This window comes from Anser anser (assembly GCF_964211835.1).
Source record: "Anser anser genome assembly, chromosome: 4".
NCBI classification, from domain to species: Eukaryota; Metazoa; Chordata; class Aves; order Anseriformes; family Anatidae; genus Anser; species Anser anser.
The window spans coordinates 5,939,850-5,962,659 of NC_139724.1; the positions used below are offsets into that span (position 1 = coordinate 5,939,850).

The window sequence follows — 22,810 nt, forward strand, 5'->3', positions numbered from 1 at the left end:
TTTCAAAGAAAGAAATAGAGGAATATAACGAAATATCTCTTAGCCAGTACTCTACAAGAGCCAGTGTTCTATATGTGAACTGTAACTGGTTTAATTGTTTTTACTAACAATGATCTTTGATTTCCTATGTAAAATTGCAAAAAGGATAATAAAAAAATTAGCAGAGGTGTGCTAGGGTCATATAACAACTTGCATGACAAGGCACTAGGCAAAAACTCCGTAGAAACTGAATGGTACAAAATTACTTTTTGCTATATAAGGGCAAGGTGCTATTAACTGCTGGAAGCATATTCGGTCAGTTTGGTTAGAGGGCAGAGATGGAGGCACTGCACATCAATGTGACTCCAACGTACCACAGTCGCAAGAGTATGTGTGCCTTACTGATGCTAAAATGAATCCTCCAGCTTCCTTGGCTTCTCCTGTAAATCTGCAGCTGATATATTTTATATTGTACTGTAAACTAGACGCCTGAAAGCTCTGTAAATGTCTGATAAGGTTGAGAACCGCAGGCATGCAGATTTCCTGGTGGACTTCATGTGTCTTCTGCTGTGGGAGTGTATGTGTGGGCATACATGTGTAAACACAAATATAAACAGAACTGCAGCTAAGAATCAGAAAAAGTTCTGAATTCGAAGAATAAGATTCACTGCAAGAGCGTTTAACAAGAGAAATGATCCAGTTTTGCATACGCAGCCTTGGACTTAACATGTGCTTAAAGACCTAAGGATAATCAAAGGTGATTTCAAGCGGATTTTCAAAATAACATGAAAACAGCATCAAAAATCTTGCGAAGCTACTGGTCAATAGAACAGCTTCATTCCAATAACCCAATTCAGATTCCCAATGAAGGGAGCAAGCCCTCTAAGTGGCATAAATATGGATTTGTCTCTAAAGTGATCAAAAGAGGATGATTCATATACAATTCAGATGTATGATACTCACTGGAGAAGGGACAGGTTTCTTTTTTTCAAAGCTCAGTTTTCTTTCAATAAAGGTTGCGCTGCTGTTTTCTTTTACAAAATTCAGCTTGTGAACCTCCTCCATCAACTGATTCTGCACTTCACAGATGCTTGAGGAAGACAGCTGCAAATACAAAGGTGGGTTAGATCTCATGAACAAAATGGTAAGGAGATTTGAGACAGCAGATTTGGTTTAATGGGCTGAACACTAGGAATCACAAAACCTGACAAGTTACTGCAATTTCCTGCGGATCCTATAGTGTACTAGGCACAAGGCAGAAAGAAAAGAACGATCTGTGCTTAAAAAAAGTTTCCAATGATTACTATTAGAGTTACAAGACATAGTGATTTAAGTTAATCATTAAAAATATTCTAAACAGCAACAAAAATGTAAATGAACAGCCTTGCATTTATGGTACTGAGCCACCTGCTTTCAGATGCAAATGCTCATCTCAGCAGTTATCACAGAGTGGCCAATGTGCTGTAAGGCTTGGAGTAGCTTACCCCACAGCTGTGCATTTGTGCAACTGTGTGCTGCTACCAGATTAAAGATAGATGGGTAAACTGAAGCTCTGTGGCACTGGGTAAGTGCTTTTGGTCTATGCCTAACCCCAAATGTATTTGCTGATGTAAACAGAAAAGAAAAAAAGGTAATTTTGTAGGAAAAGCATCATAGAAAGCAACGCTTGATGCAATAGTGTGTATTCCAAAGCATGAAATGGCCAAATTATAGGGATCCAATTTTTTCATGCAGGAAAAGCCTTCATTTTCCAATTAAACAGTGCAGCTCTATCTTTTGATCCTGACCTCGCTTTCTCAATTTTTCAGCTGCCCCTGACTATAAAGTGCTTTGTTCATTCCTGGGTGGAAAGGGATACTCCAGAAGGGCCTCAGTACAACGTGTTTCATATGCAGAGGCTTATCCAGATACAGTTACTAGGCTCCAGTTCAGGTGAGTGGATTTGGAGGGGGGGGGCATTGTCACAGATGTGTTTCTAAGAGGGTTCAAGTCTTTCAGGGAAAAATACAACAAAGCTGAAACATTGTGTAATTTTCACACAAATTAAGAGTAATTTCACAATCTTAAGGTAATGCTCACACTGCACAGAAAGACTCGAGTGGGCTGGAGGAACTAATGCACTGCTGTGTAGCTCAGATAGGCATCCTTGCCTTGCTGTGGCTTTGACTACATGAGTGAAACGATTGTAACTTTCTAAAAATGTCAGCATAGATGAAGCTATTCCTTTCTGCCTATTCCTACTGTGCAGGAGCTTCTGCAGCATATTTGGATTTAAAAGTAATTTGGTTTTCATAGAAATGATTTCATCAGATCTCCTAAGCCACTTCTCTGCAGTCATCAGTGTGAGTCTGCAGATCCAATACTACCAGAATTGTTCATGAACTTCCTTAGAATTTCTCTTGCCCTGTTTTCTGGGCTGTTCAGGGCAGAGCCCCCTAAAAAACAAGGTTAAATGCTAGAGACTGCCTCCATTTTGCCTTACTGTCATGTTCTCGCCATTACCTTTACTACAACAGCTGGAGCAGCTGCATTAGGATCATTCTCAGCAAAAAGTCCAGGCTGAAAAAACTTAAGCTGCGAACTTAAACTTTGCTGAGCTTGCAAAAAAAGAAATCCCAAAGTCTGACTGCTTAGCAGAACAAGTAAAATTGGTGTAGCATGTAGGTACATGTCCTACATATCTCTACCCAAATCACGCAGAAAGAAAAAAGAGACATATACGCAGAGCTATGCCTATTTCTAATGTACTTACTGGAACAGGCACCACCACAGAAGAATTTGATTGAAGTGCTGCAGACATAATATTCCTGAGGAGGGTGATGAAGCAATACAGGCAGTTCAACACAATCTTTTTGGCTGCTTGGTTGAATACCTGAAGTTCCTCCACTAGCTGTGCATTTAAAGCCTCATAGTCTTTCTTTGCCAGGTCCAGCTCTTCTCCTGTTGACCTCTGAAGGCAGCTGTTGTAGTCCAACAACTTGTCGTAGCGCTTCTGGATGAGCTTCTGTGGGCCTGCAAACAAAGCCTGTAGTGCTGAGAGAGGAATCAAAACAAGCTTGTCCAGTTGAGCCATCTGGAAAGGTAATAAAACAGAACTACATATTATTTCATTCAAACAGTTCTTCAGACCCAGTAACGGGTTAAGCCTGACTGCAGCCTAACAAGCAATCTGTTACTGGCTCTTCACAAAGTATTGCTGTCAGAGGCAGCTTCACACAGGGTCTAGCCTGAGTTAGAAATTCCTTCGTAACATCATACATAACATAACAGCAAAGGATGGGTAACAGGTTTGCCACTTAAAGTCTCTGATAATGGAAATGGTCCCTTGGAGCATGCAGCTGGTGATACTGCCCTTTGTGTTACCACAGAGGAAAAAACAAGGCAAGAGTCAGTGCAGGAATGAATACTTAAGTTGGAGAGTAGGTGAGTGTGCTTTTTAGTGCCTAGTAGTGTTACACTCCAATAAAACTGAGATTTCCAGCCCATGTAAAATCTAGAGACAATGACATCTTGTTAAATGGCAGTCTTTGTTTTGAATGATATCAAAGGTTTCTTTTTTTTTTCTTTTTTCTTTTTTTTTTTTTTTCCTAGAAATAGCCGTAACTCTATTCCTTCTTAAGCAAACACAATCACTTGATTAAGCTGTGCTATGCTTGTTGGTTTTATCTCTATTAATCAGCAAAACTAGATAACTGTAAAAATAAATCCTTCTTAGATCTTTCCATTAGCCTCTAATTGTCTCAAAGGATTAATATTGCACTAAATAACGTTTATTTTTGATAGCCATGTGTTCAAATATAGAACAGGCTTTTCTTGAGTAAACCTCATCATCATGTTAAAACACTTGGATGTTCTTTGTGAAATAACTTTTTGGGTTGATTGTGAGACTAAAAGAGCAACCATCCCTCTTCCCCTCTGTAGTACCCCATGGTTGAAGGCACATCCATTTTAGCACCAGAAATGCTCTCCCAAGGCCAAGATAATGTGCACTGGCTAGGTAGTTTCCATTTTATTTCCACTTCAAAAACTAGGCTGTGTTTAGTGAAGCAATTTTTGATGTGTTAAGAAAACAATTTTTCCAAACTGCTGGTCCTGATTTCTGGAAATGAAGAGGCTATTGTGGATTTCTGCCCTAAAATTTTCCCTAAAACATGAGAGGAAGATATTCATTATGGACAAATGCACAAAAGATAGAAATATCATACTCTGAGCCCAGTACTGAGATCTCCATCCGTTCAGGAAAACATGCAAATAGCTACTCATTATGCAACATCAGGACAACAGGTTTTTGTTTGTTTGTTTGTTTGTTTGTTTTAAATATACATAAGATAAAGACTTCTAAATCCAAGACACACAAACAAATAGAAAATAAATAGAAATAAACATGGTTAAAAACAATGGCGCAGTTAAATACTGTTAAAATGTTGGTTTCTTTTTGTAAAGTACGAAGACCTTCAGGCCAGTTGGGTTATGAGTCAATAGGAGTTACAAAGTTTAGTTTTGAGAAAAGTTTTCTGTTCTACCTCTTGTGGAATTTCTTCTGCTTTTCTTTGATGGTTATGTAAAGGGAGGGGCGGGGCGGAGAGGGGATAGGAGCATTTTCCGTTCTGGACACACTCATCATTGCAATGATAGAGGTGTTCCTCTTCTTTACTTTATGCACTCATTCAATTTAAAGATATCGAAAAAAAAAATCTAATTATCGCGACTAATTTTTGAGTTTCTTTTTAAATTCTGGAACTTCAAAGGAATGGAAATACAGCATCTCACTTCCCTGTGATTATCTGGGAGGATGTGGTCTGTCAAAAATCCTTTTGGTTTTTGGCAGATGCTGTTTTCATTTTTTTGGAAAGGATTGAATAGCTGCATTTTAGTCAGCACAGACCTAGGAAGGCATAAGAAAACCTCCACCTCTGAATTTTTCCAGCTTGAGCTGTTTGAAGAGAAATTTTGGTCTATCTTAGTAGAGACAGGCATTAACGTTCCTTTGGACCCTGAAAGCCAGAGAATATGTGAAAAATCTTACAGTTTATTAGGTGATTTGTTTTCTCTTTTAATTTTTATAGTCTATATCCAGATTGTTCAACTTTTCTCTATATGAAGCATGGTAACTTACTTGAAAAAGTAATAAAACTGAGATTTTCATGGATCTATGATTCCAGGAGCTAATAATAATTCATGACTATAACAAAGATTTCAAAAGTCACTGTGAAACTCTGAGTATTGGTAACAAAACTAGTAAAGGCAGAGATCTGCTGCTCTTGTCTGAAGCTCAGAAGAAACATGCAAATTTAGCACAAAGATTTTAGCTTCAACACAGGAATTTAGCTTAAGAAGTTTTCTTTAGCTCTTTCAGGGAAACACAACGTACTTGAGCTTAATTTTATCTGATTTCCTATAGAATTAAAAAAAAAACAAACTTATCTATCTTTCCTAATGTATTCCTATGGTTGTTTTTTTTTTTTCTCTTTTCTGTCTTGAGTCTCTCTCACATACACTTGTTCTGTCATGGACAGTTAGTTATCTGTGTGACATTGGGCGTTGCATAAACTTACAAGGTCTTCACAGAGATTTGCAGTATTGTTTAGTTTTTTCGAGTGGTTCTTGACTTCATCTTCTTTGTCTTGCAAGACTTCCTGAAGCCCAGTTATGTTCTGTGCAGCCAGATGTATGGAATCCTAAATGAGAAGATGGTAGGAAGATGAAAATACATTACAATTTGTTTTAATGTGCTGCATTCACTCATGCAGATACTGCAATAATATTGATGGAATCAGAAATATTTTCCATCTCACATACCTATTTGTTTTTTTTTCTGTGCAGTTTCCAGCCGTTGTGGGATTGTTTACTGTGAAAATATTTTCCTGTGTTTTCCCTATTTTCAATGCAAACTATTGAAGAATAAAGTTGTTAATATTCAACTGAAAAAAACTGTGCCCCAATGTAATGCAAGTCCCACTGGAAGTTAACTACTTCTTGGCAAGACACCAGCACTCTGAAAGGCCTATTTTGGAGGACCAAGTAGGTCTACAGTGTGTTTCACTTACGGTGAATTTTAATCTTAATGAAGTGTGCATCCGTTTGGATAAGGAACTGTCAACACCATTACAGGCAACAACTTTTGTCGGCTGAGCTCACAGCCCTTCCCCTGTTTGCTGAACCAAACAAGGTGTGTTTGTGATAAGCTCTGGCCAGCTGGCTATCGATCTTGCCTACCTCTCAAACAAACTCCAGGTCCAGCTTGGGCACACGTACACCTTGTGGCTTCTACAAAGTTGACAAGTTGCCCACGAGAGGGAAAAAGCTGGTAAGTTACCAGCCAACCCACATCTTCTGAGGGGTAGATTAAAGCAAAAACATTTACAGCACTTGAAAACTCTGTCCATCTAATGCTAACCCTCGACACCACCTAGCAAGAGAATTAAGGAAGGAGTCCTTATGTCCAAAACACGTATTTTAGGACGTTTTAATTCATGTGGCTGCAACTCATTTCTGCCATTGTTTATGACAACTAGTTGGTGCTCCACTACAGGATTTGTATGTGATATATATGATGGATTTGCACAGTGACTGAAAGTAGTAACTGTGCTACCAGACAGCACTTTCTTTACTGCACTGTACCCATGGGTTTCCACAGAGCCTGGTTCCTAATTATGTGAGGAAAAAAAGGCAGAAGAATGGGCTTCATAACTTCTTTGCCCAGTAATGCAGCAGAAGCACAGCTGATTTATTTAACAGTGTGATGTAGAAAAGCCTGCTTATAAATAATTTGGTGTTGCCTAACCAGGGGCAGAAATGTCTGCTAAACTGGTTATGGACGTGGTTTGTGGCCACGGATTTCATAAAGGCATGTACCCACCTGTAGGTGTTGTGAGGAGGATGAAATGTTCTTCACACACAATTTCACAGTCTTCTCTAAACTTCGAAACAGCTTTTCTTCCCTATTAAAGGTTTGATCTTTCACCTAAAATAGATGTTTCCACTGTTATTTTGGAGTCTGGCTAATTAAAGAAGTGCCTAGGGCTCTGCTGGAAAAATCCCAAACCTTCCCTGAACTCCTCCCTTTGAAAGCAGAACAGATTGGTCCCTAATTCTCCCAAACTCCACTTTTAATCCAAGAAAAGTCAAAGACACTGGGCAATATGACAGATTTTAATTTTTGCCAAACCGAATGGAAGCAAACAGTTGCTTCGTTATAAGCACATCTACATGTATCAGTAAAACTCTCAATTTTTTGTCTATTGTTGCTCCATTTGGGGGAACAATGGTGATAAGATAATATAGTTTTATGCCATAGCATTATTTCCCTGCGTGCTCATTCGGGTGGGTAATGGAGAGATTTCTCCCAGGCAGGCTGTAGGTGGAGCTGTTAGCTCTAGAGCCACGCCAGCTCTTCAGCTTGTAACCTCAGCAGCTGGAAACGAGCTTCTCTACTTTTCTTATTCTGCCTGAAAATACATTTATTTCTGCCTACCTTTTAGTTAAGGAATTTAAGAAATCTCAAGTCTGTTTTTCAGGAGAGTTGCTGTAAGGGTCACAGCATTTTTCAGAGATGTGAATTGAAGACTTTCTTTACTTAAGCAGAAGAGAGGGCTGGATCTTTACACATATACACACATATCTCCTTATTCTAAATTCTCAAATATTTTAAGGTTAATTAAAAAAAAAAGGCATCTAAAAAAATCACACCTTCTCTTAATCAAGTCTCATTCCATAGTTTTCTTTGATTGTGTAGCCTTGTCAGTGTTCTACTCTGCCATGGGATTTGGTGGGAAAACCAGTGAAAATACAAAAATTTCCATTGTGCAAATAAAAAGCAGAAAAAATAAATGTGGGTAGTTTGTGTCAGAGAAAGGGGGAAACCACTGATAAAAAACAAAACAGGAAAAAAACGGCACAAATCTTGTAAAGTCACATCTAGAAAGGCGAGTGACCTTGCCACAATCAGCTATCTCATGTAGAGAGGTGCACCAGATACCATTTTCAAGGTCAGTTATAATTGATTTTCTTTGAGATTTAGATTGAAGCTTTTCTGAATGTGTTTATCCTGGTAGGTTTTGAATCACAACCTTGAAATTATGAAAGAGCATTTTGGTTTTGGCCACCCAACCCCCATTGGATTTATCCCAGAGTTCTTTGCCTCTGGTAATTTTGATGGTTACAGATCCTTATGCATGTGGAGGCAAAAGCCGTGGCCTTTACTAATCAGGAGTATTACTCATCTTCTTTGCAGGACTCAGGACCTGAATGTTAGGTGCAGAGTAAAATGGCCAGAACTTGTTCACAAAACCAACAATAAGGATTGCCAGTTTATCCACAAAGAGCTGATCAGAGGCTGATTTTCACAAAACTACCGGTCACTTCCTCTCTGCTAAAGATCAGAAGTTTGAGAAACTTAGATAAAAGAGGAAAAGGTAGAGAATACATTATGTTATTTTCTGTTTCAATCACAAAGATCTTTCCTGTCTTAATGTGACACTCAGAAAATGACTTTATAAATGATGCAGGAAAAAAGCAACACCACAAACTGTATTTCCAAAATGTCTTTAAAAATGCCCAGTGCAAAAGCAGAACTGAAGCTGTCAATGCAAATCTGCAGTTGGATGAGTAAGTACCTGAGGTTCTCCCCCCGTCAGTATTTTCAGATGGCTGGTGACCCTCTTGGATTTCTTGCTAATGGAGTGAATATTCAGTCGGGAAAACTTTTCTTTAAGGGTTTCATCATCATCATTCCTCTTATACTTCAGCACTGCAGACAGAGAATTTCATGACACTAATAGTCTGTATTCACAGGGCTTTTCACAGGGATGGGGATACAAATATGAAACCATTTGAGACCAGACACTTTGATGTCACTTGCTGTAATCTTGTGTGAAAATGATGAAAACCCTGTTATCAATGCTAGCCTTGAGAAGAGTGAAGTTAAGGCTTCAGCACGGCAAGTCTATAAGAAATAGTGCTATCACAGCGTCTTAATTATTATCAGTGTTTGCAACTGCATAACTGACGATGAACATGGATATGACATGAATTCTTTCATCATTTTCATGTTTCTGGAGTCTGCATCCTTTGTCAGATAACATAGCTGCTGAGGACAAGTGACATAAAGGGATCTGTTACTTTCTCGAAGCCCAGTGTACTATACAAGTTAAGTATAAGCTTACAAAACTGTTGTGGCAATATGACTGGAGCTGAAACCTCTCTTGTAACTGCCAGCCCAAACCTACAGACAGACGAATTTACTGTGCCTTTTTCTTACCTAAATCTTTCCTCCTTTTAAGTTCATTGATGTTCACATTAATGTTTTTCATAGCAAAAAGGGCCTCTTGTAGAGCCTTGTGGTCAGGGTGAGAAGCAGGAGTTGAATTCAAGAGTTCACAGAGTAACAAGGGATATTTCATCACCCGTTGTACTGGTTTGATCATCAGGGATCCCATATCCATTAGATTTGGCTTTCCTCTATAATTTATACCAAGAAAAAGTCACATAAGGAGAAACTCCTTGAAGACAAAAAAAAATCTTATTACTTCTGTCTAGTCATTGAAGCTGCTGCCTTTTATATCCTTCAGTTGAGCTTTCAACTACAGAAAATATCAAAACCAGAGCAATGCTTTGCACTGAGTCATAGAAGTGCAATCACCACTTAAGTCAAAAAATAAGATACATCTGTCAGGGAACATGGGCCGTTGTAAACGAAACCATCCTCTCGCCCCCTCAGTGAGAAATACACACCAGGTCTGAGTTTTCTGTATTTTCAGCAACTTGCCAGACTATTGCTTAGACATTACCTCTGAAACTGGCCCACTCAGTCTGAGGGGCGTGTATGGTACAACTTGCACACCACAACACCCAAGAAGGGAGACGTAGGTGGAAGAGCAAATAACAGGAAGTTTGAGAAATGCATGTGACTGAAGCTATTACATCCTGCTCTGGGCCTTCAGCCTTAAAATTGCAACATCTCCATGTTGTGAGTAAACGGGATGCCCTTTCACTGCTGCATCCCTTCTCACAATACCTCTCAACTTGCCAGTGCAAGCTCTGCTATTTACCTGCTATTTTTCTGAGCTGGCTTCCAGTAGGTGACATTGCATGATGCCTGAGCCTCCAGGTACCAGGGTACCAGATCTGGTCTGGGGGAACACTGAACACACAGGGCATTCACCCAGATGCAGTCTGTCCTGTTGGAAGTCAGCAGAACAGGCAGCTGCCCCGGGTGGCTGAAGGATGTGGGGACCAAGGTCGCAGCTTCCAGCACGGGCACAGGGCTGGCACAGGGCACTACTGGTGCTGCTGTGAACTGCCCCTGCCTCACAGACCCCCACCTTGAAACCGTGAGTGAGCAGTTGGTGACAGCGTGAAGGACAGTAAAGCAGTGCAGGCCTTCCATCTGCATGCCCAAAAAGGCTGTCTTGGAAGGAAAAAGGTTGTCTGACAGCAACTGTGCAAGAGGTAATGCTAGGGGAAGAAGGATTTCCGAATATGGGAAGATGGAATATTACAACATAGAAGGAAAGTATAAAAACCAGGGAACATCCACTCGGTTTTGCAGGCTGACATCTATTGTTCTGTGCAGCAGAAAGAGTAAAAGAGAAAAAAAAAGCTTTCCTTCCCACTTTTATATGTATAAAAAGTACAACAGCCAATCCTTACTGCTGACTAATTAACAAACAATTTGAATGCCTTTTAGAAGAGACATCTGCATATTTAAACCATCTCTCTTGCACAGGCATAATCTGTGAAAAGTTCCGCATGAAAAAAATTAACAGTAGATGCCTTTTAGAGCTTCTTGATGTCCCCAAACCTTCTCATCATTTCAATCCCCCTCATTTCCCCTCTATCCTACATTAAATATATAGAGCTATTTTGCCTTCTTTCAGCTTCTGGCAGCAATAAGGAGAAAAAAATCTTAAATTGTTATTGTTTTCTCTGAAAAGCCCCATGAATGCAAATCTATAAAAGCTGCCTCATGAATGGAAAAATCTTCAAGTGTCTTCTCTTTATACAGTTGCACTTTGGACAGCTGCCCAAGTGATAAACAGCCCTCTGTTTGCGTATCTGCATGACACAGTCTAGCAATATGGTTTGAGAGATAGTAGGTTTGTTATAAGATAATGACTCCCTGGGGCACGAAGTGCCACAAAGTTCGACTCGTCTAATTCTCCCCAGCAAGATTATCTGATGATCACCTCTCTCCCTGGATGAGCCCCGTTTCCAATGTCCCTGTTAGTATACACCCAGCAGCCAGGCAGGATGTGGCCTTGCCACACGACTGAAACAGGCTTGTGACATCCATTGTGCAGAAAATTAAGTTGATAATTCATTTGCAGTGCTGCTCCAGCCTCTCCCCCATCTTATCGTGAATTTAGCAAGTACTCTGGGTTGTAAGTAGCTGCTCTAATCTCATCGCAAATTATCACCATAGCTCTGCAGTAAATGCAGCTGGCTTCACTGCGGTGAGCTTCACAGCGTGCCCTGCCTCCCTCCTCACAACAAAGCAAACTCACAAATACAGAAAGACTGCCACCGCTTTAAAAAATACATGGTGGTGAGCTACGCAAAGAGAGGTGATTTCAGGATTAAGTTTCACATGCTCTCAGTGTCTTGCAGGTAGGTCCAGTGGTGAACATGATAGCCAGTATGGTATCACAGGGCTGAGGACAGTGTCATATTTGGCTTGGCAGTTCTGAATTTGTGTGCGTGCATCATGGGCCGCAGCATGTCCTAAAGACTTGGGCTTTATGATTTACTGTGTGAGAGCTAATCTTAGTACAAAACGTGCAGGGCAAATAATGCACTCTGCCGTAAGGCTTTCATGCAAACCCAGGGAATTCACTGAGGCTGCACAGTTGTTAATCCAGGCAGAATTCAGCCCATCTAGTTGATAGCAAAGGGCAGCATTGTCTGTTATGTATATAATTGTTTTCTTGATCATGCTTGAATGAAAAGCAATCTTGGAGATGGTTTGGGGTGAGTTACACCGTGCTTTCCTGTTCACCATTAAGCAGATTTTCAGGTGCAGTCCTGCCCAAGGGCTGCTGCAACTCCGCAGCTTCCACACTGAATCGCAGGAAGTGGCATTTCTGAGTGCCCTGCCCTTCAGAGGGAAACAGAAATGCCACCATGCCACACAAGGTAGCCAGCATCGCTCCTTGTGCAGCTTTACAAGAGCCAGTTTCAACTCAGCAAGTGGGTTGTAAGCTATGGTCCACTAGAAACTGTTCAAAGTAGAAAACTGGATGTTAATTTCTGATAGAGTTATTAGAGCAACCAGTCTTGCGTTATTTCGACATGCATTGCTCTCTCACATGATCTTACTGTTACTCTCCGGGTATGCTGTGTTCCTCTTAAGAACCCCACTCCTTTTGAGAAAGGATTATAGAACATCCTTTATCAAAACCAAATGGAGGAAAATTATTTCAAATCACAGAATAAATCTTGAAAACCCCAATTTAGGATTTTAATATGCAAATCTTTCAAAGTCTATTTTACACTGACTTTATTTATGATGTCTGACTGACTGTCTGACTTTAGAGATGTTCCTCTCCTACCTGTATAAAGCATGCCCGCTCCTCTTTTCTCCCTTAACATTTCAGTCTAGGTTGTAATCATTTTCTTTAGTTTAGCTAACCCCTTCTCTGACCTCTCCCTGCAGGTAACTTCAGGAGTTGTTGCATTTCAATGATCCTGACCTGCTGGATGTCCAAAACTGCAGAAGTGATAAACTCTACCTTAAGCTTTTCAAAGATGTCACGTTAAGCATAGAAGTCCCTTAACCACGAGGTTTCAGAGGCTGGGTGAGTGTTCTGGCAAAGTGTTGCCATGGGCTTGTTCTTTTTTGATGACCCTCCAGCCACTGCCAGAGGAAAGCTCTGGAGAAAGACAGATTTCTTACATATTTAGGGCTACCAAAGGTGTCGTCACCTTAGGAATAGCTTTACCTGTGAGCCTAGTGTGTGTTGAGCAGGTCCACAGGGCCCTAATGCAGAATGATTTAAGGGTGTCTGGATTTTCATGTTTGACATTAAGTTGTTGACAAGCACTCTTGAGGACCTCGGAGCTCTCTAAGACATTTATTAGACAACAAGGTGGTAATAAAGGGCTCTGAATGAGTTGGCAACCAAATTAAGTAGCTTCATCAACCACAAGTTTTGAAAAATAGTGCAAAGCTGGTGCAGTAGTAATTAGAAAACCAGACAGGCTTAGAGAAATTAAAACTGAGAGTCTTTATCACACATGTCCTGTAGAAATCTATACATTATACGGAAACAGGTTTGTTTTCTTAAAATTTCCACGTGTACAGTTTTAAGCATAAGATAAATAAATGGTATTTTCAAGATTATTTTACATAGAAAAAAGATACAGTACTTACTCTTCCTCGTACATCTTTCTGCAAAAGAAAAGAAACCAAAACATATATTAGCTTCCTCTTAAAAGGATTTATACAGATCATGGGCCAGATTCTCAGATACACTTCAGTGACACAGAGCAGCTGTAACTGGCCAGTTAACTTAGGTTTATGGCTGCTGTGTGTCAGCAGAACTGCACGAAACAGCCAGAGGGTACCAATGAATCTGGCCCTATATCTTTTTGAAAGGACAGCCCCAAATGAAAAAGAATTGTCAGAAACCTGGCTTTAGCTGTAAAGCCCAGTCATCTTCTTCTAAAACTGTTAGAGAAGGAAGTTTGGGTCACTGTGCTAGTAACAGTAAGTATCATCAAGTCCTTAATACAGAAAGCAAAATTAAGCATGTTATTCTTACACTTTAAATACATCCCTGTCTACTTTCTTTAAGTAAAAACATATTTCTAAATGCAAAAGAATACATTTCAGCCTTTTAGGATAGAGAATCAATGACATTATTCTATTTTTTGGGAGGCTACATATCAACCGAAACCTCTTGAGAGTAGAATAATGTCGATATATATACTGAAAGCAGCAGGGACATACGATTGTAGTTTGGAAATATGCGAACATGCCCATAGAATATTTTCCTTCTGGTACGACTGAACTTCAAGAAGTTCACCCCAATGCAAGGGAACCAAAATGTTGCTTCATCTCTGCATTCGGCTTTTCTGATACGGAGCGCTGACATCACATCATCAGCCACTGCTTTCTGCCTGCCTGCACTCCTATCTCCTCGCCCACCAGTGGCTAACTGAGCATCTGGAAGCTGCCGCTTTCATCGCTTCTGCACCATCAGCTCTTTGAGTGCTCGTGACGTCCCTCTGCCCCTGTAATAGTTGACCAAACTACTTCAGACTGAAAGCAGAGCAGGTAGTTGCCAGCATCCTTTCATTTTTACCAGCTGCATTTCTTTGGCTAAGCTAGCAAACAACATCCCCGTTTTGCATAATTGCTGCTTAAACATGGGATTCTACAGAATTTGGATTTGCACATGTCTCCAAGGCAGACACCTACATTTTGGGATGGAATTTCTCCTCTGCAGTCAACAGGAGGAGTAGGAATCTAAGCATGGCTAATTAAATCTGATTTGTCTGTACAGATGTGCAGAGTGCCACTTTCAAATTACTCCTGATACAGAAGTCGTTTTTTGCATGGCAGATATTACTCAGCTGAGGAACAGAAGCCTCTAGTTAGACTTTTTAAATGTTTTAAAATGTAACAATATTCTTCCCAAGGAAAAAAAAAATATTTAAGAAGTAAACATTTTTCAAAAATAGCAGTCACTGCCCCCCATGTATCTTATCTCTCACATCATAAAACAGTCTGCAACTTATTTGGTAAAAATGCTGCATAGTTTTCTTCCTAGGACAAGTGCTCTCTAATAAGTAAGAAGGTTTAGGTGACCACAGCTCCACATCTGAGTGTGCGCTTTCAGGTCTTCGTGTTTGAATTGGCAGCAGTTCCTAGCCACTGGGAGAAAAGCACAACGTAGTATACATGCAGTTGTGTTTTTTTCATTGGTTCCTGTTTAAAGGCTACTCAGGAAAGAACAAGACAAAACAAGGCTTCATTGTGAGGAAGGTGTTGTCACTTCCTGCTACCAAAGGCTACAATGGTTCAGCATAAAATATCCTTTCTCTTCACAAATCCCAGCTGTGATGATGGAACAGGAGCTTCTCTTACTGCCTCTGGAATTCAAGTGGCTACTTCCACCCCAGCATATACATGGACACTATCTTTTATCTTTACTTCCTTCCATATCCTCTTGGCTCAGCAGTAGGGATGAGTGAATGACAGTAACAACTTCTCTTGATTAGCCGGAAAAGAATATTGTAGGAGTCAGCAACTAAAACACCCCCTTAGGGGATGTTACCTGGCCATCCGTTAGCCTGAAAGCCTGAGTTTATATGAAAATCTATTTCTTTCAGCTTCCAGGGTGGTTAAAGCCTCAGTACCCTGCACATATACTTTGCTATCTATTTAATAACTGGACATGTTGCACAAAGTAAGACTTATTTTCAGTATAAACTGTCTTCAAAGGAAACGTTTCTCTTTTAATTTTGATAATGGTTTCTTCTGCCACTATTTCCAGATTTCACTCCAGCATACTTCCCATCTCCTAAGTCTTAACGCATCTCTGCCGACTGATCATTAGCTGGGGTATAGTTGAAATATCTGTTGCTGATGTACACTCCATTAATTATTTGTGATAGCTTTACATCTCTCCTGGAAGCATGCAGCACGGGCCTTTTCTGGAGCTGGAGAGAGACCTAAGAGACCTATGATCTGAAGGACCATGGTATGCTCCCTCTTGACAGCTCTGTGCAAGATTTTTGAGAAAATGAGGGAGCAAGGGAGCTTGTGGGTGGGAAAAGAAGCGCTCCCCATGGAGAAAGTGAGCTGCTTCTCGTGACCGGGTGCAGGAGGAAGCCACATGGAAGGAAACAGAGAGACATTTATTGTGCTTCACCCTGAGGTCTCAAAACATTTTCCTGAGGGGCTGGAGCTGGCGACGATGGCACGAAGCAAATTCCACTGGTGGGACCTGACAGCCTGCTTCAGTACTGACCGCTATCAAATATCCCCATCACGAGGCTCCAGATCCCTGGGGCCTTACAGCAGGGGCCCAGAAACACCAGAGTGTGTGAACAGCTCTAGCGCACGCTATTTTAACTCGGGCAAGTGCTGAAAATGGGGGCAGTATGTTTCCTAGGAGCCGGGCAAGGTGTTCCCAGCAGCCCATTATATGATGCAGCATTTCTTCTGCCAGTATGGGGCACTGAAGCTAAGGGAAGAGAAACCTTTCTTGTTCTATTTTTGGCCATCCTAGAGAGAAAGAAATCTAATCATGGCCCCTGGCTTGTCATCTTTTCATGAAAGCAGCATAAGCCAGAGCTCCCAGCAAGCCTCATAAAACTCTGGATTTACAGGGGACCTTTCATCTACATCCATTTAAAATGTTCCCTGCTAGGCAACTGACTATGGACGGAAATCATCATTTGAAAAGATCTTACTTTAAGGACTGTACACAGTGTCTTAAATGCTGCTTTAGTTCTTCATCCTTTTCATAGGATTCCAGCATGGTGTGTGCATCATCGTGGCGATAGCAGTAGATTTTATATGTGTCTTCTAGTGGGCCTTTAATCTGCAAGAACACTTCCCCTGTTAAAGAGAAAAACAAAGCGTGTCAAGCCAGACAACAGCATCTCAGAAGGAGTTTTATTATTCCACCACATTAGCTGTGAGCTAAAAAGGCTGGCTTCCACTTTACTTCCCTTAGAAACGATCTTGCGTGTTTATGTGCATTATTTATTACATGTATTTCTCAGCTGCTCATCTTTGTCATAGCCGGGCACCATTATATCAGTGTTAATGCACAAAAATTCCCCCTGGAAAAGGGATGAAACCTCTACACCTGCACCCTTTCATATACAATCCCCTAATTCACTGCCCCACCTTAACACCCCTTCAGTGAAAACCAAACAGGAGAGCTTCGCTGTTAAGGGGAGAGCATTGTGGTGGTGTGGGCTGGCAGGAGGAGTGCGTGTAACCATGTTAATTTTCCCTTTGACTTTTTTTTCAACTGAATATGAACTTAAATGGGTTATAACGGGAATAATGACTCCATCTCCCATTATCCATTTCACGTTTATCTGTTTTGCAGCATCCTGAAATGGCAGTTGTTATGGCCTAGAGTAGAGATTTTTCTTTACGTGACACTGGAACAACCTCCACCCCTCCCCTAATGAAATAAAACCACTGTGGATTGCAGCCATTTCTATATAGCCCTTAGGTTTATATACAACTGAAAGGGGAAAACATTTACATTTCCAGTCCTCTACGACACCATTTTGCCCCCAAAACAGTTGGGAATTTTAGAGGCACTGAAGTAGTCCTGCACTCATTTCCCATTTAATTCTGGTGCGTAATTCTCTCAGCCTAAAGCCCCCCTTCCTGTTTCTGTGTACCTAAGAAATATTATCCGAATGGAGAAGGCATCCTTCATCTTTTCTGCTGAGATATTCATTTGGCCCTTACACTTACGCAGCAGCACCCTGATCAGCATCCTTGGCAATACACACTATAAACAATAGTGATGGTGTAAACTACTGTCTGGGGCATTTACAGAGAAATAATATCTACATGGCAACCAGTCAGATGTTTTATAAACATTCCTGTTGAGTTATAGCAATGATTATTAAAGTTAAAAGCCGAACACCGTGTTAATTGGGAGCTCTCCGTTCATTCACAGCAAGCACAAAGCTGTCAGGCATCCTGCATGTTTCATCCTGACCGGAGTGGGCTGTTTCATAATACATTGCATTGAACTGCTCTGTCGTAAAGTGAAAAATGATTCAGTTACCACAGTAACACAGCTCTGGGTTTTTTCCCCTAGCAGTGAAGGTTAACTGGGCTGTCTAATGCATGTTGGTTTCAAGGTGCGAACAAGGGAACAACAATGACTGAGTTAAGACCACAGAAGTTCATTTTAGTTACTGTAAGGCCACAGTCAGAAAAGCACCAGCATCCTCTACTTGAATCTTCTTCAGGTTCTGTCATCCCTATTTTCTCTATCTTGTGTTAAATGCTGATGCTGATGGCTGACAAGACACGTTGCCTCCTGACATTCCCATGAACTCTCTATACTGGCCTTTACTAGCCAACAGTGTGAGGGGAAACCTTAACAAGCTCTCTCCTGATTCTGCACCCTCGCTGCCTGCTTTACAGAGATGCTGAGCTCTCACACTTTTCACTAACTTTAAGCAGAGCTCCAAGTGCTTAGCACAGCCTGTAGTAATGCTAAGCTCTCAGGAGAGGTTATGTTTTCTGTAGCAAAAATGCAAACTAGAGACTTATAGTTCCCTTCAGCATATACTAGAGCCTGGAAATGATCATTCTGTCTTCCAAAACAGAGATGACCAAGATCTGTTCATTGATGTACTGCGCCATAATGACAGGTATTTTCATTGATGCTAAATGATGTGAAAAAAATGATGTGCTGATTTCATGGATGGTATCTTTTAAAAGCAGCCAAGGTTCCTAAGCTTAAAGCTCTTCTTGGTTTTGAGTTGTATGGATTAAATCAGTTGATCTTTGAGCATATCACTGTGGGAGCTTGCTTTAGGGGCCAGAAATACATATTTGGGCACAGGTTTGAAAATACTGAGTCTTTTGTGCATTCTGACAGATCCAAATCTGTCATCAAAAGACATAAATATAAGCAACTACATTGTTTTAGTTTCAAACCAGTGAAACAGCAGTTCTCTTCAACCTCACTGTGACTGGGTTGCCTTCCAAAGGAGGATGTTTTGATGGAAGATCTTTAAATACCATAAACACGATAGAACATAATGGGTGTGCTAAAGAGATTCTCATCCTGTTTTTTCCACAGACTGGCTTTAACAACTTTTACACTGAATATGAGGATCCTCAAGACACAATTATCATCTGTTCTACTTCTAAAGGATGGCAAACTTACTGACTTATTGCTTATAGTGATGCAATTATCCTCCCTGCTTTTCTCTCAGCCTTTGGAAGAAGTGCTTTCACCTCACATTCCATCTTTTTCCCTGCCATAATTAAGCCAACCCTCTGATCCAAAATCCCATATATTTTCACGTTTCTTTGTCTGATTCTGGAGAAGTACACCCTAATAGATGGATGAAATTGTTTGTCTTTACTTCTGGATATGGCAGAGAACTAAAAGGATGATTCTCCTTGCTGTGAGAAAGCCACTTCCTGCTAGAATAGAACATTGCTTATTAAGGGTATGACTCATCATGATGCACTTTTATTGAAATCCTGCCAAACAACACAGTCTCATCAAACTACGTTAAGCTGTTGCCTTGGCAAACCAGATTGAGACATACTAGGATTAATACTTTTCCCAAGCCTCGTATGCTTTAATACCATATTTCCTAGTCAAATGTCAACCGATAAGTTTTTACCCCATTAGTTGTGAGATGTTTTTTTTTCCGTAACACGTTACCTGTGGTATGTGGTCAGTTTAGGGAAAAGAGAACCTCTGAAACATAGCTGAAAGTTTTTTAAACTAAACTGGCTGACTTTGCACTGAAGCTAATTAAGATTTCTCACCTGATCCCGTAAGCTGGATCACCTACTGCCTCTGCACTGAATAAGCAGTTACAGAAGAGCTGATGAATGGAAACTTCTTAATTTTTTCCAGCTGTGCCAGAAGGTCAAGTGAATAGATCACAGCCATAACAGTCGTGGCCTGAGCTGCATGACACATGATTGCTGTGATACATCCAAGGACAATCCATTTGCTAAAAATACTTGTGATCCCTACAAGCATTCCTACACAGATTCCCACAAGCTCTGTATCAATTACAGCTTTCTTTCTTTTACTGACCATGTCCCTGTTAATTGCACTTAATCACCTCTTACATGGATTATATTGCCAGTAAATATGCTTACAATGTGGGTTTTTTTTTTATGTATTTATTATTCCAATCAATTTTAATGCTTTTCTCAAGTGGTATAAGTATGAGCATGCAATATAAGAGTTGGTCTAAGCATGAGCAGTTAGGTAACATTAAGCTAGATGAAAATTAAGTTATCAATATATAGCATAACTCAGTGTTGTGGTATTTACTCATGCTAAACTCACTCTCTCCATCCTTTCTTCCCGTCAACATCTGGAAGGATGGAATGAGGGCACCATGACCAGGCCTGTTACGAGCCCAGCAGAGCCACTGGACAGGTTTCACATTTCCTTTTGCCTGCATTACCGTGGACAGCTTGTAGCAAGTTAGCCTCTGGGAGCAGTACTAGTAAAGTCTGACGAGGGTAGAGGACAGGAGAGTGTTATGTTTATTCTTTCACGTGGCTTTGTAGAACTCAAGAGGACAGTAAACATACCGATTACTTGCATGGGTGGTTCCACATCTGTCGTGGCTTCTTCCAACAGTGACAGCAGTTTGGCTGATATTTGATGGACCGATTCAATGTTGCTAAACAAGCCATCCACGTCAAAGTGAACAATCTAATGGAATACAAATATTAAGCAGCTACTAAGGAAGGATAAAGAAGGACATTGTATTTTACAGACCTTCTCTTGCTAAGCCCTGTGTGTTCAACACTCCAGGAAGCATCGCTTCTGTAAAACCTCATATAAACATCCTCCTTGTGACTTCAAGGATACATATACAGTTTTTGGATTAGTATAATTGGGTTGACGCAGTTAACAAAGGGCATTTTATCAAGTGTTTTTAACCTTATTTTGAACTGTTCGTTCCTAATCTGAAAGTGTTTACCTAGGAAGGAAATAAACATTATCATCTGAATAGAGGAAAGAGCTTTAGCTGCCTTTAAAATGTTTGTTTATTTTCCCATTGAGAAGAAGAATAGTTGACAGTGGTTTTGATTCCCTGATTTCCAGTTGCTAGCAGAGGCTGCTACATAAACCGGGACCTTGATGCTTTGGTGCTAGCTGTCAGGTACAAAGACTTCCAAGTGGTGGCACCATTTCGATTTAGTAGTCCTATATATCTGAAGAGTGAAATCAAGATCATATAAGTTCCACTAAAACAAACACATTTACAGTTCTGGGTATTCAAATAATCAAAAATTATTCAGATAATCAAAAATACTTTCTACAGAGTCTGGGAGCACACCATTGACTTCAGTGAACTGGTTCAAATTACATCAGCAAAATATTTGGCTCCGTATTCCTACTCCTTTTAGAATAAGAACAGAATTTTAGAATAATTTTTTTTATGAAACATAAAAAATTTCAGGGCACATACTTTTCATACAGCAGTTATTTATGCCCTCGCACAGCAGGGCAAGAGTTAATATTCAGGAACAATTAGAGATAGACGGTGGTGATATGCTAACACTGAGAACAAAGGCAAGACTGATTTTGACATCCACATTGATGCTCCCTGAATGTATCTCTCCATTAGAAGTGGAATTGCTTACTTACATAGCAGCTCACCAGATGCTGGGAGGATCAAATTGAGTGCTATTGTAACAGAATCAGCAATATACTCTCAGTACTAACATAGTTAATTTTTTTTTATAATTGTTAGGGGATAAAGCATTTTTTATCCATTTGGAAATATGAAACAGATTCATTGCTAGGTCAATTTTCTAAATGTTACCCTTCTCTAAATGCATTACAAACTTTCAAATATGGTAGTTTATCCGAGAAGTAGCCTTAAAACCATATAACATTCTTGAAAGCCTTTCAAAAATGCAGAGGTTATTAAATTAAGACAGTTATAATTTCTAAATTACTTTTCCTGTATACATCTATCACAGGACTTCTGACCTCCGCTCCAGCGCAATGCCTGCATTGCGTTTGGAACTATGCTGTGCCTGGACACATGGTAATACAGTGACAAGGGACAGAATCGAAATGTATGTTTCCAGTTGTCTAGCAAGAGGAATACAGCATGCTTATTAAAAATCTTGGTGAGTTTGACCAGAGAGTACTCTTGCTGAGTGTTGGCCCGGCTGAGGAGGGAGCCCAGTGGAGACCACTTGTAAGCAGATGAATGACTGGGAGGAGGAAGAAGTCAAGAACTCCAAGAAGTTACACCAGCTGATGCCAGCTCTTCCAAAAACGGGTTGGAACAAACTCTGACAGTTTTAGGAAACAAAGGGATGGTCCTGCAGGAGCTTAAGCAGCACAAGTTTCAGCTGGCCACAGAGTTTCCCAAAGAAGCAGCGTCAGTGCTATTTAAAAACACTTTGGCCCCTGCACCCGTATTATGTGACCAATTTTGTAAGGACCCATATATACAAAACACAGGGTTAAGGTCTGTTTAAAACTACTTCTATGATATATTAGCAGTGCATATCATTTGTGCAGCCTCTGTGAATGCTATGTTGCAGGCCCCATGAATTTAAATCTTTCTCTGGACAAGCTCTTCTATTCCCAGCTTGAGACTGCACAATTTTTCTAAAAATTGAAATATTGTTGAGGAAAAGGTGCTCTTTGAAGTCTCAGCTGAAAAGGAAAATGGGTACTATTGGCCTAATAAGATCTTTTTGCCTGAAAGATAGTTTATGAGCCTTCCTGCTTAAATTTAGCTTTTCTGCGTAGAATGCAAATTTCTAAAGTGCTTGCTGGGCTGTCATGCATGGTGTTTCTCCACCACAGCTGTCAGAAAGGCTGGCTGAAGTCATTTTTAAGACAGAATTTAACCTTGATGGGAAGGTTCAAGCCATTCCAGACTGTTACCATGGAACATACTTGTTGTTGTTGTCTTTTACTGCTTTTAGAGGTGCCAGTAAAGGTCTGCCAGGGCATGTACCAGGGGTTATGTGCACAGCAGTACGGAGAGGTGGAAGCTGCCATCCCAGCCCAAGCCTGGGAGCAGGGATATAGCATCTAAGCTGCCCTCTGGGCAAACACCCTGGTTCAGGCTTTATGCACGTGCAATGCCAAGTGCCAGA

At 40.5% G+C, this 22,810-nt stretch overlaps 1 protein-coding gene and 1 long non-coding RNA gene across 5 annotated transcripts in view; one reads left to right on the top strand and one right to left on the bottom strand.

Annotated features, from left to right (window-relative positions):
* Positions 1-22,810, bottom strand: part of ARHGEF38 (Rho guanine nucleotide exchange factor 38) — a 47,417-nt gene that overhangs the window by 5,675 nt on the left and 18,932 nt on the right. For all 4 annotated transcript variants that reach the window (XM_083835529.1, XM_083835527.1, XM_083835526.1 and 1 more), the window contains exons 3-11: positions 20,267-20,390; positions 16,399-16,546; positions 13,349-13,366; positions 9,239-9,438; positions 8,595-8,728; positions 6,839-6,943; positions 5,535-5,657; positions 2,732-3,052; positions 943-1,083 (exon numbers count right to left, since the gene is read on the bottom strand). In XM_083835529.1, coding sequence (XP_083691655.1) covers positions 943-1,083; positions 2,732-3,052; positions 5,535-5,657; positions 6,839-6,943; positions 8,595-8,728; positions 9,239-9,438; positions 13,349-13,366; positions 16,399-16,546; positions 20,267-20,390 — 1,314 coding nt within the window. The remainder of the gene's footprint in view (positions 1-942; positions 1,084-2,731; positions 3,053-5,534; positions 5,658-6,838; positions 6,944-8,594; positions 8,729-9,238; positions 9,439-13,348; positions 13,367-16,398; positions 16,547-20,266; positions 20,391-22,810) is intronic.
* Positions 996-20,151, top strand: LOC310899327. Its single transcript, XR_014584210.1, has 5 exons — positions 996-1,097; positions 1,788-1,911; positions 2,906-3,060; positions 12,632-12,773; positions 18,777-20,151. It is a non-coding gene; the product is annotated as an uncharacterized lncRNA (long non-coding RNA).